This window comes from Pelodiscus sinensis, chromosome 2 (assembly GCF_049634645.1).
Source record: "Pelodiscus sinensis isolate JC-2024 chromosome 2, ASM4963464v1, whole genome shotgun sequence".
NCBI lineage: Eukaryota > Metazoa > Chordata > Testudines > Trionychidae > Pelodiscus > Pelodiscus sinensis.
Genome location: NC_134712.1, coordinates 175036615 through 175053562, shown reverse-complemented (window position 1 = coordinate 175053562; position 16948 = coordinate 175036615). Strand labels below are relative to the sequence as shown.

The window sequence follows — 16948 nt, the reverse complement described above, 5'->3', positions numbered from 1 at the left end:
CAAGTAAGTAGTTTTCAACTTTGGTTATATGTCATTTGTTACATAACAAGCAGAAATGGAAACAGCAATGATGTTCTCATGTAAACAAAAAAAATTTACAGATGGTGTAAAATGGTACTACATATTTAACAGTAGCAGGATTTTAATGCATTCTAGGTACTGATCAAAAGAGGTAAAAATTAAATGACTTACCTAGCAGAAGGAATTCCCCTCTTATTAAGATCGGCTCTTACTTTCTCTCCTACGTGTCTATAAATCTCCACAATTGCCAATATTGCAGCATCTCTCACCTGTGAATGCATATTTAATTAAGATTTTTTGAATTAGATGATTATATTTATATAGCACAATGAATAATCAATGCTCCAGTGTCCCTACAACAACCGAGCACAAAGGTTTAACTCACAGAGAGTTGGAAACATGAGGATGGCAGAGATGGATAACCAAGTTATTTCAAGGACTTTACTAGCCATCCCCATGCAATTAGCCTGGGAAGTGGTCTGAGATTCATGAGAAGAGCCCACTGGGTATGGACAAGTCAAATTTCCTATAAAGAGCAGAAGGAAGCAGCAAAAGAAGAGGGAATGCTTAAAAAAGCTATAGAAAGACTACAGAAAGAGTGGGAAAGGCTCTTGCAGAGATGATTTTGAGACTAGGCAAGTTGATTAATTCAGTTATGGGGAAGCTGGAAGTGGCCTGCTAAGGAAGGAAGGACCTTGAGGGAGAAGGCTTTTGTGCTCATAGTTGAAATCTAAGTTAATAAGCCATACCCTAACCAGGGTTCTTTTACTATACTTTCAAAAGCCATGAACCCCCTTGAAAGTAGAAAGGGAAGGAGGGGGCTGAGTTAGGTCCACCTGAGGGGTGACCTCTGGCCAAGAAGGGACATTGAGGTGGCCATCCCAGTGACTCCTACAAACACACACTGGATGGGATGACATAGCTCTCAAACAGGGGGGAGGGGCTAATTTTTCTAGCATTACTACACTAGATCAACAATCTCAAACATTTTGTGTGATTGATATTTCTATCTGCTTCTAGTCCAGTTGTGATTTTCACTGTAAAAAACAACCTAACTGCCTGAAAACGCATCCAGAAATAAGCAAGAGCCATTCTTCCTGCCTCTACTAAGAGCGCTATTGCGAAGCATCACAGGTCCGAAAAGAGTAAGAGGACCAGTCATTAGAAAAATATATTCAGGGAAAACAAAGAAGAGTCGTTTTTTGGTGAAACTCATCATACCTAACACATAAAAGAGCTAAAACACAAACAATTCTTTCATATTACTGTTCCATGTAAAGTACCAACATAATTTGTTCCAGAATGCAGGTGATCCACAGCATACTCATTTGATTAAGATACTTCCCATATCACAACTATTGTACAAAAAGTGAGCCACAAAATGCCAGAGCATCTTTGACTTGAAATCAACTGAATTAGAGAGAAGACCTGTAAGATATGGACTAGATAATCACAACCTTACTTGATTTTCTAGTGCTTGCCAAATCCAATTTGGAACAAATCACTAGTAGGGCTTTAAACACTTCCAATTGAAGGCTACTCTATAGTGCAAATGTTACCATTCATCTTAGCCATCTCTTTGCTTAATTTTACCTCATTACTAGAAATAGTCCTTATACTGCACTAAATATCTCACCTCACCTATCTGCATCCTGGAAGAGGTGTTCACTTTGTATCTCCTATGTTTCCTTACTCAACTGGTCAATCTCTACAAATTTCATTTTAAATCTTCTTTCTGATGTTAATCCTTTTTGTTGTTCAATTATTTTTCTCTGAATATGTTCTACAGAAAATGACTATCAATCAGTGATTTGATTTAAGCTGTTGGAGATAGGGAAAAAAATGAGGCACGAGAGCCAGCAGGCCCACCATAAAGCTACTCCCTCCCTCCAGCCTGTGGAAATCTGGCAATACATAAGGCTCAGTATTAAAAATCAGAAGGTAAGGCTTGACTGGATGAACAAGAAGGCATACAAAAAGATCTAGGAAGATTTTTCTTTAAGTATATAAAATCAACTTAACATCTTTTTAATATCAAAACACATACCGCTCAACTAATATATAGCAATAAAATACTTACCTGACTATTGGAGTCTCCAAACAAGATGCATAAGTGTGGCACCAACTTGCTGAGGATTAAGGATTGTGCACCAAAACTGAAAAGAAAAGAAATCAATCAAAAAAGAGAAAAAACACTTTTTCACACACATACAGAAGTTTTACTTAGTAGCTTGGTATCACTAAAGGAAACATTTTCATCATGGATCTCCAGTTCTTGGCATTCTGGGGTGTGTGCGTGCACACGCACACACTTTTAAATATATCTGGTACCTTGAAGTATGGAAAAGTCATTCTGAACCAAACAGGATAAAGTCCTAAATTGTATTATTTTATCATAAAAAATGATGCTTACGTATTTAAGGTTGCAACGAGACACAAACACACTCCTTCTCGGGATCGGTTGTTCTTGTGTTTAAAACCAACAGCAAGTCGTTCCCAAATACACTATTAAAACAAAAACAATTGCCTTGAATTACTGGTAGCACAATGCAGTCCTGTTCACCTATAATAATGTTAATATCAATAGCTTCTGAAGTTTTGACAATATTCTGAAGTTTTGTTTTGTCAAGTGGAGGAATGCTTCAAACAAAAATGAGGTTTTTTTACAGGATGGAACAATAACGACACCCACTTGTTCCAATCTTTGGATTATTTACATTAAGCAACACAAAATACCCCATACCAGAAACATTTCTAAAATCACTTTCCTTTGTACATTCCCAATATTTTGTTCTCCTAATTCAATATATTTTGAAATATTTTGTAACACAACTGAAAAGCCAAAGTAAAACTTTAAAATGTCTAACTACCATGGCTTAAGCAAAGGTTTTCTTGATTCATTTCGTACAATATTTTACTTATTTATCTAGTAAAATCTCCTCCCATTCCCGGTTTTTAGTCTCTTCCTATCCTGTATTCATTATATTCCTCCATTAAGTTACTTTTGTCCTTCTCTATTTTATATTTTCCCCCTATTGTTTATCCTGATTCTATTTTATCTTCAATTCCATCTGTTTCTGCGTTGATCTCTTGCCGTTTCTTTTACTATGTATTTCTTAAACTACACAATTCCTCATTTGCTCTCCTGCATGTCAGTGTTTTTTGTTTATCTTTATTCATTCTCTTCTCTTTTTATTTTTTTAAATTCCCCTGTTGCCTGTAGCTCTGGAGCTCTATATCACAAAGTTAATGATGCAACATGGAGCTTACAACACTCTGGATTTGCACTGATATTTCAAAGGAAGTGCACAGACTCATACTGCAAGGCCCCTTCAGCTGCAATGCTGCCATCATTGAGCAGGCATCTGAGAATGTTACCTAGCAACAGCTGCATACTGCCTAAGGAATAGCATATTTTTCCATTTATACAGTGTTCTATAATTTAGACTCTTCAAACACTGCAAATCTGATGTAGCACAGTTACAGCAAACAGCATACTGTAGCTTATGTATGTAAACTATTAAATTGTATTGGTCCTACTAAAAAACTCTAACAAATCAACAACGCTAATCAAAAAGAGGTATTGTGAGAAGTACTAAACACTAGATAATATCCCCTTTCATAACTATGTAGCATGTTTTAAAATAGCTACACAAAGGGTACAGTAATCATTTTTAAATCAATGTTCATTTGAAAATAATCTCAGATTTTACAGTGTATAAATATTTAAGAGAACAAACTAGAAAAAACAAGCAGTATTTGCTTGCCAAAATAGCAAAATAATCAACAAAGCAGAGACTTGCAAAGAAGAAAACATCCATGTCCAATTAGCCAACAATTCTGAGGTAGAAGAGGAAAATAAGGCAGTTTTCTTACCACACAGACAAGAAACAGGTAGAGAAGCAACTGCAAGGGAGTGTAAGGTAGTAAAATAAATGTCTTCAAACTGAATTATAGGCTAATTTAGGTTACCTCTCCACTACCACTCATCCCTCCAAAATCTGCTCTCTAGCAATAATTAGCATCTCTTCTTATTTGGCTTGCCACACCCAGGAATTAACTTGTATTTTTATAATGATGCTACTGGGGATGTCAACAAGCAGTCCACTACATGATTAATCCATAAGATTAACCAATAAACCAAGGTTGATCGACTACACACACTCCCCCCAACCCTTGCTGCCTCTGTATCAGAGGCAATGTGTGGGGAGCGGGAGCCAGTGCCTGTGAGGAGCTGGCTTTAAGCAAGTTCCCATGAGCACTGGATCCGCCTGTCCCCTCACTCACCTCTGCGCTGCTGTCTCTAATAGAGAGGCAGCAGCACAGAAAGGGAGGAGGACTGGCCAGAGCTGATACGCCTGGGGAGCTGGCTTTTGGCTCTCTGCGCATGCCGGCTCAACAGACCCATCTGCTTGCCCCACCTTGCTGTCTCCCACAGAGGCAGCGAGGGGGGGTGACAGGAATAAATCAGTGCTGGGGGAACCAGCTTAAAAGCCATTTCCCGTGAACACCAGCTCCATGGTGCCACCTGCTTGCCCCTCCCTCCCCGCTGCATGGCCGGGAGGGGTGGTGGTCGGGGGGGGGGGGAGGGAGGGAGCTGCCACAAAATAGCCTGTCTGCAGTAGCTAGGGCTGGCTGCCAATAGAGGCTGCTCGCAGCAGCAGCCCTGGTCTGTGAGGGGTCCGAGCTCCCCGCAGACAGAGGCTGCTCCACCTCCCACAGAGTAGCTTCTGTCTGCGGGAAGCTTGGCCCCCCCCATTGACAGAGGCGGCTGCCATGGACCAGCTTCTGTCCACGGCCAGCCTAGGCCACCGTGAACAAAGGCTACTTCGCAGCAGTCTCCCCTGCCCCTTCCCCCTCTCCCTCCACAGCAGCCTCTGTCAGCGTGGAGCTCGGATCCCCACAGACAGGGGTTGCTGCTGCCTCTGTATCAGAGGCAACAGCACAGGGCAGCAGGCAGCCAGTCAGCCAGCATGGGGAGCGTTTTTTTTTTAAACTGGCTCTCCTCATGGACTGGGTCCCGCCTGTCACTCCACTCTGCTGCCTCTGATACAGAGGCAGCAGCATGAGGTGGCAGGAGGCTCCCCGGTAGTGGGGCCAGGAGCACATTGGCTGCTGGCCCTGCCCTTGAGGACTATTGAATCATCATGTAACCAATAAGACTTCACGCGGTTATATAATTATTCAATTACACTATATCTAATTTCCTTAGATGTTACTATATCATCCCGTGTTTCATTCTATATTTTACTGCTTTTCTCTTTCTTGTATTTTATTTACTTTTCAAAAAGAAGCACCCTTAACATTGTGGTAAGAAAATGGAATTTACCAGCAAGTAAATCAACTGTTCCTAGGGAATGGGCTCTTTCATCAGAAGTGACGAAATGCTCAGACACCCAGGATATTAAGTCCTTTTCGACTGATAGAAGGGGACAGAAGGGTTGCAGGAAAGGACTATCCATTTTTAAGGATTGCTTAAATCGTACCAAAATATTTTTTGGTAACAAAAACATTTTCAAAAATTTCTCTCTACTTGAGATAAGGTTCATAGGTCCAAGTTCCCCACACATTGATCCCTAGGTCTCTGAACATATGCAGGATTTAGCAGTATAAAGTACCTTGTTCTAATTTGCAAAACCAAAAGAGCCTGCCTATTCATTTTAGGGATGTTAGATATCGTGTTTTTAGTAACTGTGTAACTGCAACAATTTTTTAAACAGTTAAATGGTTACTAAAGTACTGGGGCAGGGCCAGCAGCCAGTGCGCTCCTAGCTCTACTCCAGGGGAGCCCCCTGCCACCCTATGCTGCTGCCTCTCACACAGAGAAGGAGCACAGGGTTGCAGAAGCCTCTGTCCCTAAGCTCCCCAGAGAGCAGCCTCTGCCCATGGCAAGCCCGGGCTGCCGTGGACAGAGACTGCTCCATAGCAGCACCACCTGCCCTCTGAGCGTTTCAAGCTGGCTTCCCAAGCACCAGCTCCTACCTGCCTCCACTTTGCTACCTTTGTGGAAGGTATCAGGAGAACAGGCAGCAGCTCTGCAGAACCAGCATACACAGAGCAGAGCTGGCTTAAAACCCAGCTGCCCACACGTATTGGCTCCCACCTGCCTCCCCCACTCTGCAGCTGCCTCTGATGGAGAGTCAGCAGCATGGGAGGGGGAAGGAAGGCAGGTGGCTCCACAGGATCAGTGCTCACAGGGAGCTGGATCCCACCTACCCTGCCTCCATGCTGCTGCCTCTGAGGGAGGTAGCTGGAGGGAGGGAGAAGGCAGCTGTGCAGGAACTGGCACACATGGGGAACTCGTTTAAAAGCCAGCTCCTGACAGGATACAGATGCAACAAGAAGGTGGGGGTTATGTATAGTCATTTGGATTAACTGATAAGCCTAGGCTTATCAGTTAATCATTTCAATGTCTATACGCTAACATCCCTAATTAATTTCAATATCTGGAAACTTATAAAGAGGATTTTCTTGGAAAGGGAATTAGTAATAGTTAAGTAACAACAAAATTCCTATTGATTATCCCATTCCAAGAATCCTCAATAATACTGCTTAAGCAATAAATCCTGTTAGGCAATTTTCCATTGTTCAGACTTACATTAATAAGTAATTTTACCGAAGAACCTAGAGGATGAACCTCTCTGGTCCAACAACATCCATGGTTCAGCATGATTTTAGTTAGCCCAATGAACACTTATCATGGTTGTAACCAAGTTTTCTGCAGTCCCATATAGTTTGTTTATAGCTACCAGTCCTTGCTCTCAAGTGTTCTGTGCTGTTATTTAGCTCTAATTTATCCCTAAATGTAAGAACTCAATAAGCAGTGATAGTGTTAGTAAAGCTGTTAGATAATATTGCCCTCTCCAGGTTCAGCAAATTCTCTGGTTCAGTACCAGTCACGTCTGGGACCCTGGGAACCCGCAGAAGGCCCAAACAAACAGAATACTATTGTGCTAGGCACTGAAAAAACATACAGGTTGAACTTCTGAAAACTGGCACACAGTGGTCCAGAAACCAGAGAGCCCAGAAGCAGAATGGTAGAAGAGCCAGCAGCTCAACAGGGGACAGTGGAGCTGGAGAACCCCAGCCATGCATTGCAGCCCAGGAATGGAGGACTGACAGCAGCAGAGTGGACAGCCCAGCTGGTGAGGGATTAGAGGGGGCAAGAACAGGAGGTCGGCTGGCTGAGGGCACGTTGCAGGGGATACCTCCCCTGGTCTGGAAAATTCTCTTGCTCAGGACTGGTCAGGTTCTGATTATGCCAGACCAGGGAGGTCCAATCTGCAGTAAGAGACAGTTTGTGGCTCAACAAATTTACAAACAGTAAAACTTTTGTCATCCAGGTGTGAACACACACACACACACACACACACACACACACCCACCCACCCCACTGTGACTGTTCCCCCACATGCTCTGTGAAATTGGCTTATGAATATTAATATGCATAACACTAAGATGCTTTGGACAAAATACCTCATGAAACCTATCACTTATGTTACAATCTTCTGGATCTGTATATCTCATTTAGGTGCATGTATCCTTCTTGTATGTAAAATAAGAAATATCAATTATGAGACTGTTTATGATTTGAAATGTGCTAATGAGAGCCATCAATGGTGCTCTAGAAGCCTAATGACTGGGTGATCAACTTAACCTCGGTAACAGCTTTGTCCTTTAAGTCTAAGCAATGGTCCTGGGAAGGCATGTGACCAAAACACCTTGTACTGAGATACCATTTTGACTACATAATTTTTTATGGGAGGGAGGATGTAGAACAAAAGATTTAAGCAACAGGAAGAAATCAGTCCCTTCATCTTTGGCCACTGTAGGCACACTATTAAAAAAAAAAAAAAAAAAAAAAAAGAGGGCTGGGGACCTAGGTTAAGGTGAAAGTCTCCGACCTGAAGATTATGGCTAGGGCAAGAACAGCTCTGTAGATAAAAAAACTGCTTGCAATAAGATTTAGGGTATTAGAATGAACTTTGCATTTTCTTTTTATTTTAATTTTGTAATTTACTTTGATCTGCCCATTATCATTTGCAACCACTTAAATCCTACTATTTGTACTTAGTAAACAAAAGTGTTTTTATTATCAAGCCCAGTGTAAATAATTTTTACCTGGGGGGGAGGGAGGGAGGGGAATAACCAGTGTGCATATCCTTCTTTCTTTGATAAAGGGGGCTTATCTGATGAGTTTTCATCGTATAAAACTTTTTCACAGAGAAAGACGGATTTATTTGGGGGTTTGATCCCTTAAGGAGGTTGGTTTCCTGGGTGCTATGCATTCTCTCAGAGCTGAACTGGTGCAGTGTCTTCAGTGCTCTTCAGGAGGAGGCAGTTACCCTAGTTCTGTGCCATGTCTGGGGACACCAGAAAATCTGGCCCAGCAGGACAAGACAAGGCAGTAAGGAGCCCCAAACAGCAAGAAAGCGAGTGTCAGTGACATAATCAGCACACTAGGGAATAGTCCCAAGGGGTCATCTGTGACTGCAACCCATCACAACCCTGACCAACGAAAGTTTGACTGGCAAAAGTAGTAGTGTAGACAATGCTTTGTTGGTAGGAGATGCTCTCCTGCCAACAAAGAGTGACTACACCATGTACCGCTTTTTTAAGTGTATAATAAATATAAAAACGGTATGCTTAGTGTGAAAATTACATCTTCAGCTAAAGCAAAACTGTTCAATATTGTTTACACATTAAGACAATGATCCAGCTAAAATTTGCACACACTTAACAGCTGAATTCACTGGAGAAACCTGTGTATCAAGTTAAGATCACATGTAAATATTTATAATATCAGAGCTTAAGTTTGAATTTCCAGTTATTGTCATACCATTGGTGGTGCTACCTGGTCCATTAACTTCAATATAAGAGTCTGTGCTTGTTCTCTAACTTGGTCTTTGGCATCTCCCATTCGATCAATCAATGCTAGAAGAACTAGAGAAAAAAAAATTAACAAAATATTTATTCATCAATTTAAGACTAAACAGGTTTATAAAAATGTTTCTTAAAGAAAAAATAAGATTTTTTCTCCTATGGGTTGGACCTCACTGGTTTGTCACCCTTGGGACCTGACAGGTCCTGGATGAGGGATTTTGCCGGACATGGGGAAGTCATTTCTGGGCTCCCCTACTGCCAGCCCTACCCCATGCCCAGCCCCCCCTACCAAGCTCCCCAGCTACCCTGGCAACCCAACTAGATTGTGCGCTTGCCTCTGCAGCTCAACTGGGGCCACACACCAGCCTTGGAACATAAGAACAGCCATACTGGGTCAGGCCAAAGGTCCATCTACCCCAGTATACTGTCTGCCGACAGCGGCCAATACCAGATGCCCCAGAGAGAGTGAACAGAACAGGTAATTATCAAGTGTTCCCTCTCCTGTCACCCATTTCCAGCCTGACAGAGAGGCTATGGAAACCATTCCTACCCATTCTGGATACCCTTGCCGTCTCACTGGGCTTCCCAGCTTCCACTCCTCCCCCCAGCCTAGCTGAGTTGCACAGCAGGCTCCCTTCCCCCCTCTTGCATTGCACTGGCTCCCAGGCCCTCTGACCCCTCGCAGCGCACTGGGACGCTCTGAACCTGGAACATCCATGGTTCGAGCAAGAGCAGAGAGTCCCGATTTATAGAAATGCAACCTGTAGTTTAAAAACATCAGGACATGATTTAGAACAAGCCCAAAATATTTTGAAGAAAGATTTAAATGAGTCACTGATAAGTATATGCGGCAGAAAACTGAAGAATAATATGTAGGACTGGAATTAAGCAACAGAAAGCTATCAAAATGATTAACACGCAGATTACATTTTCCTTCTTACCAACCATATACATTACTTCAGTTTGATCTTCAAAGAAGAAAGTATCAAAGGCGTCTCACCCTATATTACTTCAGAAATAGAACATTTTGCCCCAGCTCAAAAACAAGCCTGGAAATTTTTTAATGCCGTTTTCTTCTAATTGTGTGACATTTTTAATCTTGCCCTCAACTTTATGTCTAGACATAACAATTAGAATCACAAAATCTATAACTGAATTAAGGCTGTATCTTCCAAAAGAATCAGGGTAGAAGACACAATATTAAACACAAAGATCCTTAATACTACAGTAGACTTTCGATAATCCAGAACCTTTGGGACCTAGGTGGTGCGAGATTATTGGATATGATGGACTATCAGGACGTACTATGAAATGGTTTATTTATTTATTTACGCGCACACGCACACACACACACGCATGTACGTGTCCGGTTTCACTTGGTTCAGCTGCTGCCGCATGACTCGTTTTTTGCCAAAGCTCACTCACTAGACTCTTGCCATTTTGATACCAGACTATTGGAGTTTTACTGAATTTAAGGAAATTATGTTGTGACTATCTTCAAGTCCTAAATTTAACTGTAATGGAAATCAGACCTATAAAAATCTTTGATTTGCTGTATTGACAAATTACAGCTTAACTTTGATTAAAAAGCAGCATCACAACCGGGTTTTAAGGTTATGCAGCAACCCTGTGAATGAACTACTAGACCAAAAACTACACAAGTTATCTTGCTATTCTGATTTCTAGTACTCTGTTCATAATCTAAATGTATTCTGTAGCAGACTCATGCTCTCCTATTCAACGGGCTAGGCAACTTCTTCAAAGTCCATGGGGATATCCAATAGAAGGGTCTATCAGCAGCTTTTTCAAGAGTCTGTATCACAGCTGCAGTAGTATGATTTAGAGACTCATTGACAGTCTCTCAGTTAAACAGCTAATCTAGTGCTTTTTAGATCATATACCACTCCACTTGGAATTCACCATATACCCACAGTAAATTTTAGATCACAGTGAGTTACATGACTTAACCTTAACTATGGTCTCATTATGTCAAGAACAAAATACCCATACCTTAAAGTTCCATTTTTATCTGCTCTCTAGCCTTTTTAGATGTCTTTTGTATATAAAACTAGGGATATTAAAAAGTGGGTTTTTTGTAAACTTATAACTGCTGAAATTTTCAGCAATTACATGTTTGGGGGGATAGGGTGCTTGTGTGTAACCATGAAGGTTAACTGATGAGCCCAGGCTTGTCGGGTAACCATTTAAACATGTTCACTATCACATCTCTAATGTAAACCCATTAATGCATGCCCCATTTTTGTTGCCCTTCTCTAGATATTTTCATTCTCTGCTTTATCTTGATAAGTAATGACACAGGCGTTAAAAAAAAAAATACTACTACTACTTTAAAAAAAAAAAAAACAACCACACACACCCCCTACCTACCCACTGAAAGTAGTGGTCATTCCAAACTGAACGCTAACAATATCTACCGACTCGGTTTCAACCCTCCCTCTTGAAAGATACTGTGTGTCATGATCCAGAATTACAAGTAGCAAAAAGGTCAAATTCTTTAGCAACAGTTCTTGCCACAAATAAGACAGGTAAAGGGCCAGAGAATAAGCCAGGACAATATTACAGCTTGAGACTTTCTTCGTCACTTTCCTCTTTCTACCAATCCTCTTCAATCTTTGATTCTCTGGCACAGCACAGCCGCCAAGTGTGTCCTGTTGCTAGCTGTACTTTCCCAATTTGAGATGTCACCGTTGAACATTTTCACGTCCTTCTACAAACATACTTGAACCTGAACTTAGGTCTGTCCGGTGGCATTAGAGCATCTGCAAGTTCTCTATACAGGAGATCCTTTAGAATGCATCCATAGTCCATATAATGCAGATGACTAAGTCAATGGAGACATCTGACTTGACAGTTTTGATTTTCCAAGTATTTTAGTATCAGGAACTTTGATTTCCCACTTCAGTCAGAATACAGTGAGAACAAATTTAAGTGGTATTTAGTTCTCTCATGACTACTTTAGGAGGTCCAGGTCTTGTCATCATACACATTTGTTAAACCCATGCCTTGTTATCTCATGATGGTTGGTCAGTTGGCCGAACGGGGGTAGTTGCCTTTCGAATGCAGGAGTTAACTCCACATCTAGATATAAGATCATCAAAACACTTAAATAGAACAGAACGTGTACACAATTTCTAGCAAGATGTTGGCTAACAAAACTTCTGATTTAGTCCACACATCTTGTACCAGATTCACTCTCTTCTTCAAATGGACTGCTAAGGCTATGAGTCCATCACTGAAGTCACATACTCAGTGATTTTGCGTCACCTTTGTGACTTCAGCCCCACTGTCCGCATGGGGGTTCAGTTTTTCATGATTTACTGTGTACTGTCCATGAGACTGCCTTGCCAGCAACACTAAGGAGAGAACTTTGCTCTATAGTTGTTGTCACCACACCAGTTACCTTTGGTTTTTGGCACTCTTACGATAACGACATTGTTCATGTTTGATGGTACCACTCCTTGGGGTGACCATATTTCTCAATGCAGAATACAGGACACCAGATGAATTATCGATATTTGAGAAAGTTGAACAGCAAATCCGAACTATAGGGTACAAACATTCAACTAAACATCAAGTTGACTGAACTTCTGTTAAAAAGAAATACTGCATAGTTGGATTATTCATAATTTGCCTTATTATCTTTAAGGCTTTAGGATTCACAAGGGGAGGAATGACACACATGGGAAGAGAGGAGACACACACTTTCACATGGAGGAAGTGACTAATTCTCCCCTTCCCACCAGCACATGAAGGGCTAGGTTCCTCCTGGCCAGTGCCCCAGAACAGTGAGTCTTGGGCTTTCCTGGGGCACTGGCCAAACTAGAGGCAGTGGAGGAAGGAAGGAATCTTCAAGCCCAGCTGTTGGTAAGTTAAGCACTACAAACAGTGGCTGGTTCTCCCTGTGCAGGGAGCAGGACACAACCTGCAAAGGAAAACACGAAGTAGTAGGACAAGAAGGCTGAAAGGGCAAAGCAGAACGAAGACAATGAAGGGGGAAATACATAAAAGTCTAATAGGCGGGCAGCAGAGGTGACATGTAACTGGTCACCTCCCAGAGCTGCCTGCACTCATAGGTCAGCTCAGTTTGTGGTGCATAGTGAGTGCTGGACAGAAACAGGATTTGGGGCAGGGCCCTGCTGGCTAAGACGTGGCAGGCAGTGAGGATTACATGGACAGACCAGCAGGCAGTGGCGGCCCATCAATACAGACAAACGAGGCAGTCGCCTATGGTGCCAAGATAAATGGCCGTTGAGGGCTTTGGAGGCGGGGGCACCGATCGCGCACTTCGCCTTGGGCGCCAGTTGCCAGCAGCTTGTCTAGGGCCGCTCCTGCCAGCAGGGGGAATGGCTAGTCCCACATGCTGCTTCTATGCCTCACCACCAGCTTTGCAAACCCACCCTCAGCATCAGCCACTGGACATTCCCCCCACATTCAGCACTGGTAGACAAGTGGCTAGCGAGCAGAGATCTGGCCAGCTACTGAAAACATCCACTCAATTGGCAGCAGCAGTCAAAAAAGCAAACAATGTTAGGAATCATTCACAAAAAGACAGAAAATATCTTACTGCCTCTATATAAATCCATGGTAAACCTATATCTGGAATACTGAGTACAGATGTGGTTGCCTCATCTCAAAAAAGACATATTGGCATTGGAAAAGGTTCAGAAAAGGGCAACAAAAATGGTTAGGGATTTAGAACAAGTGCCATATAAAGAGAGATTTAAAAGACTAGGACTTTTAAATATAGAAGAGAGGAGACTAAGGGGGGAGGAATATGACAGAGGTCTATAAAATCATGACAGGCATAGAAAGTAAATAACTTTAATTGTACCCATAACATAAGAACTAGGGGTCACCAAATGAAATTAATAGGTAGCAGGTTTAAAAGAAACAAAAGAAAGTTATTTCTTCATGCAGCACACAGTCAACCTGTGGAATTCCTTGCAAAAGGATCTTGTGAAGAGCAGGACTTACAGTGTTCAAAAAAGTAGTAGATAAATTCATGGAGGATACGTCCATCAATGGCTATTAGCCAGGATGAGCAGGAATGGTGTCCCTAACCTCTATCATAGGCAGGAAATGAGTGAGAGGAGAGGGATCACTTCATGATTACCTGTTCTGTTCACTCCCTCTGGGGCATAAGGCATTGACCACTGTCAGAAGACAGGATACTAGACTAGATAGACCTCTGGTCTGACCCAGCATGGCTGTTAGGCTCTTATGATGGGAGAGAACAAATTTAAGACAGGGTGCCCATTTCCAAGAAAAAGTTGGGACAGGTCTGGTCACCCTAAACAATTTTTTATTGTTGCTGCATGCTGAATTGATGTTTTCAGAAAACTATCTACAGTGACTCAAAGATCTCTTTCTTGAGTGGCAATAGCTAATTTAGACTCAATTATTTTATATGGATAGTTGGGGCTATTTTTTTTCCCAGTGAGCATTATTTTGCATTTAACCACAATGAATTACATCTGCCATTGTGTTGCCTGACCATGCATTTTTGTGAGATCCCTTTGTAACTCCTTTCGGTCTCCTTTGGCCTCTACTACCCGGAATAATTTTGTATCATCCACAAATTTTCCACCTCAGTCTTTACTCCTTTGCCCCCAATGCAGACTCCTGGAGAGGCACTACTATTTACTTCTCTGCATTCTGAAAACTGACCATTTATTCTTATCCATTTGTCTCCTACCGTTTAGCCAAGGTGTGGGCAATAATTTCTGATGGGGAGCCATTCCAAGATTTTAGAAAGTGGTCAAGGACCACATTCTTCCATAATTTTAATGGAGGAAGTGTGAGGTCTGGAATACAGGTTGGGTGCAGAAGGGAGCTTGGGGAAGGGACTAGGGTATAGGAGGGAGAATGGGGTCTGGGAGGGAGTTTGGACGGAGGCAGAAGTTGTGACCTGGGGCACTGGACTGGCCAACTACTCAGACGATTTAAAGTAACTTTAATTCAGAGAAGTGGCTGAGTGGACAGATAAGGGGCTGCAGATTTCTTACCACAGAGTTCTTTCATATATAGATGCAGCAGGGGGGCAGAGGGTTTGAGCATGTGGAGTAGGGGGGCGGGTGGGAGGCAGAGGGCTTGGGAAGAGAGGGGTTGGAGTGCCAGAGGCAGGATCTGGCCAAGAGACTTATCCGAGTGACTCCTGACCAGCAGCCCAGAACATTTCTTAGGCAGGGAGCCTTCCCCGCCCACACATAGGCTGCAAGGCCATGTGTGTATGTGAATAACTAGGAGCCACAGGGGAGGATGGCATGGCGCTTCTTGTGCTGTCTGTTATTCCAACAGCCAGCTCCCACTAGCTGGTTTTTGCCCAGAAACTGGGCAACAGGATTGTGCTGGGGATGGGAGCAGCACCTGAATCCTCTCCCAGCTCCGGGCTCACAGTTTTTAAAGAGAAACAGCCCCGCAGCCACTTATCTGAGCAGTGTGCGAGTGGGGCAACGCAAGCAGGGAGCCTGCCTGGGGATCCCCCCAGTGTCTGCAGGCCAGATTCAGCCCATATTTTGCTCAGGCCTGGTTTAGCCAGTTATGAATCCTTGGGAGGACCTGCCTTTCATCTGAGGATTGCTTACCCCATGACATCCTACAGAAAACTTAAATACCAAAAATATGCTTTCAGGGCAGCTCCAGTTGACAACCCTGACAGGCCAAAGCCAGCTTGTGCTCCAGCAGGGCTATGCCTAACAATACTCTCTCAGCCCACACCCCCAACACCCTTGCCCTGCCCTCACTCCCTCCTACTGGATAAGCTGCCTCCGCAGCATGGAACCCACACTGGCACTCCAGTCCCAACGCTCCCCGCAAGATTGGAGTGCTAGCCCTGGATTCCTGCACGGGGTGGGGGGAAGAGCCCCAAGCCTCCCTGCTGGATCCAGCATGCAGGGTACAAGCAGAGCCAAAAATGGCTCGGTGCGCCAATGGGAGTAAAGGGGAAAGCCTCCAGGAAGCATGTCCCTGAGAGGCTGTTGCCCCAGCTGAGGAAAGAGAAGCGGCAGCACGCAGAATCTGGCCAATGGGGGCAGCACAAGGCCCTACACAGAAGCGGAGCAAAAGCAAGTAAGTGGCCCTCCCACCCCACACAGCGAGACCCCATACCCCAACCCCCTCACTCACTACCCTGCCGAGACCCGACACCCCCAACCTCCTCACTCATTGCTCTTACTACGTTTAAAATGCAGAGCCACAGTGAGAGTAACGCCTGGACCCAGCACAAGCCAGGACTGAGCTGGGCTTGCTCAGTCCTGGCTTGTGGCAGGTCCAGCAACCCCTGTCTGTAGGAGTTCCCGTGGGATGCAGAGCAGTCTCTGCTCGCAGTGAACCTGGGTCCGCAGCAGGCAGAGGCTGCTTCGCAGCAGCCTTCCCCACTCTCCATCTCTGATAGAAGCAGCAGCACAGGAGGAGGCATGTAGTACCATGGAGATGGTGCTGGAGGGAACCGACTTAAGCTGGCTCCCCCCAGCACCAGCTCTTGCTTCTGCCCCACTTGGTGCCTCTGATACAGAGGCAGCAAGTGGGGGTGGATGGAAATGCGAGTAGTCAAATGATCGACTCAATTACTCTCTTACGTCCCTACTGCAAACCTCAGCCTTAACTTCGGTGGTATATTTGAAAACTACAGTCTTAAGTATTCCTAAACACTGTTTTTCTATTTTGTACTGTTCACGGATAGTGATCAATTAAGAATCCCAACATCTGTGAATTCCTTCAATACAGTGACTATGGTTAAAGGAAGCGGTAGAATTAATCTGAGGGATGAGGTTAATTGTTGTCTTATGGAAAAAAAAGACAACAGCTCTGGTTAATGAGGACTTATGCACGGTTTCCAAGCACTATTCTTATGGCATTTCCCCATATATTTATTGGGTTTTTTTTCCACCTTCTTATGCACTACTCCTTTTAAAATACTTTAATCAAACTATGGAATATGAAGGAAAAATACAAATTCATGTTTACATAATCTCTGGATTTGGTTTTAATCACACCCTCACGAAATAAAAATATTAAGTGAATC

General features: G+C 43.2%; 1 protein-coding gene across 24 annotated transcripts in view; it reads right to left on the bottom strand.

Annotated features, from left to right (window-relative positions):
- The window catches only part of CLASP2 (cytoplasmic linker associated protein 2), a 264670-nt gene that overhangs the window by 208077 nt on the left and 39645 nt on the right, over positions 1–16948 (bottom strand). For 23 of the 24 annotated variants that reach the window (XM_075921810.1, XM_075921815.1, XM_075921816.1 and 20 more), the window contains exons 3-6: positions 8861–8964; positions 2435–2526; positions 2102–2177; positions 193–290 (exon numbers count right to left, since the gene is read on the bottom strand). In XM_075921810.1, coding sequence (XP_075777925.1) covers positions 193–290; positions 2102–2177; positions 2435–2526; positions 8861–8964 — 370 coding nt within the window. The remainder of the gene's footprint in view (positions 1–192; positions 291–2101; positions 2178–2434; positions 2527–8860; positions 8965–16948) is intronic. The other variant, XM_075921835.1, reaches the window with a different exon arrangement.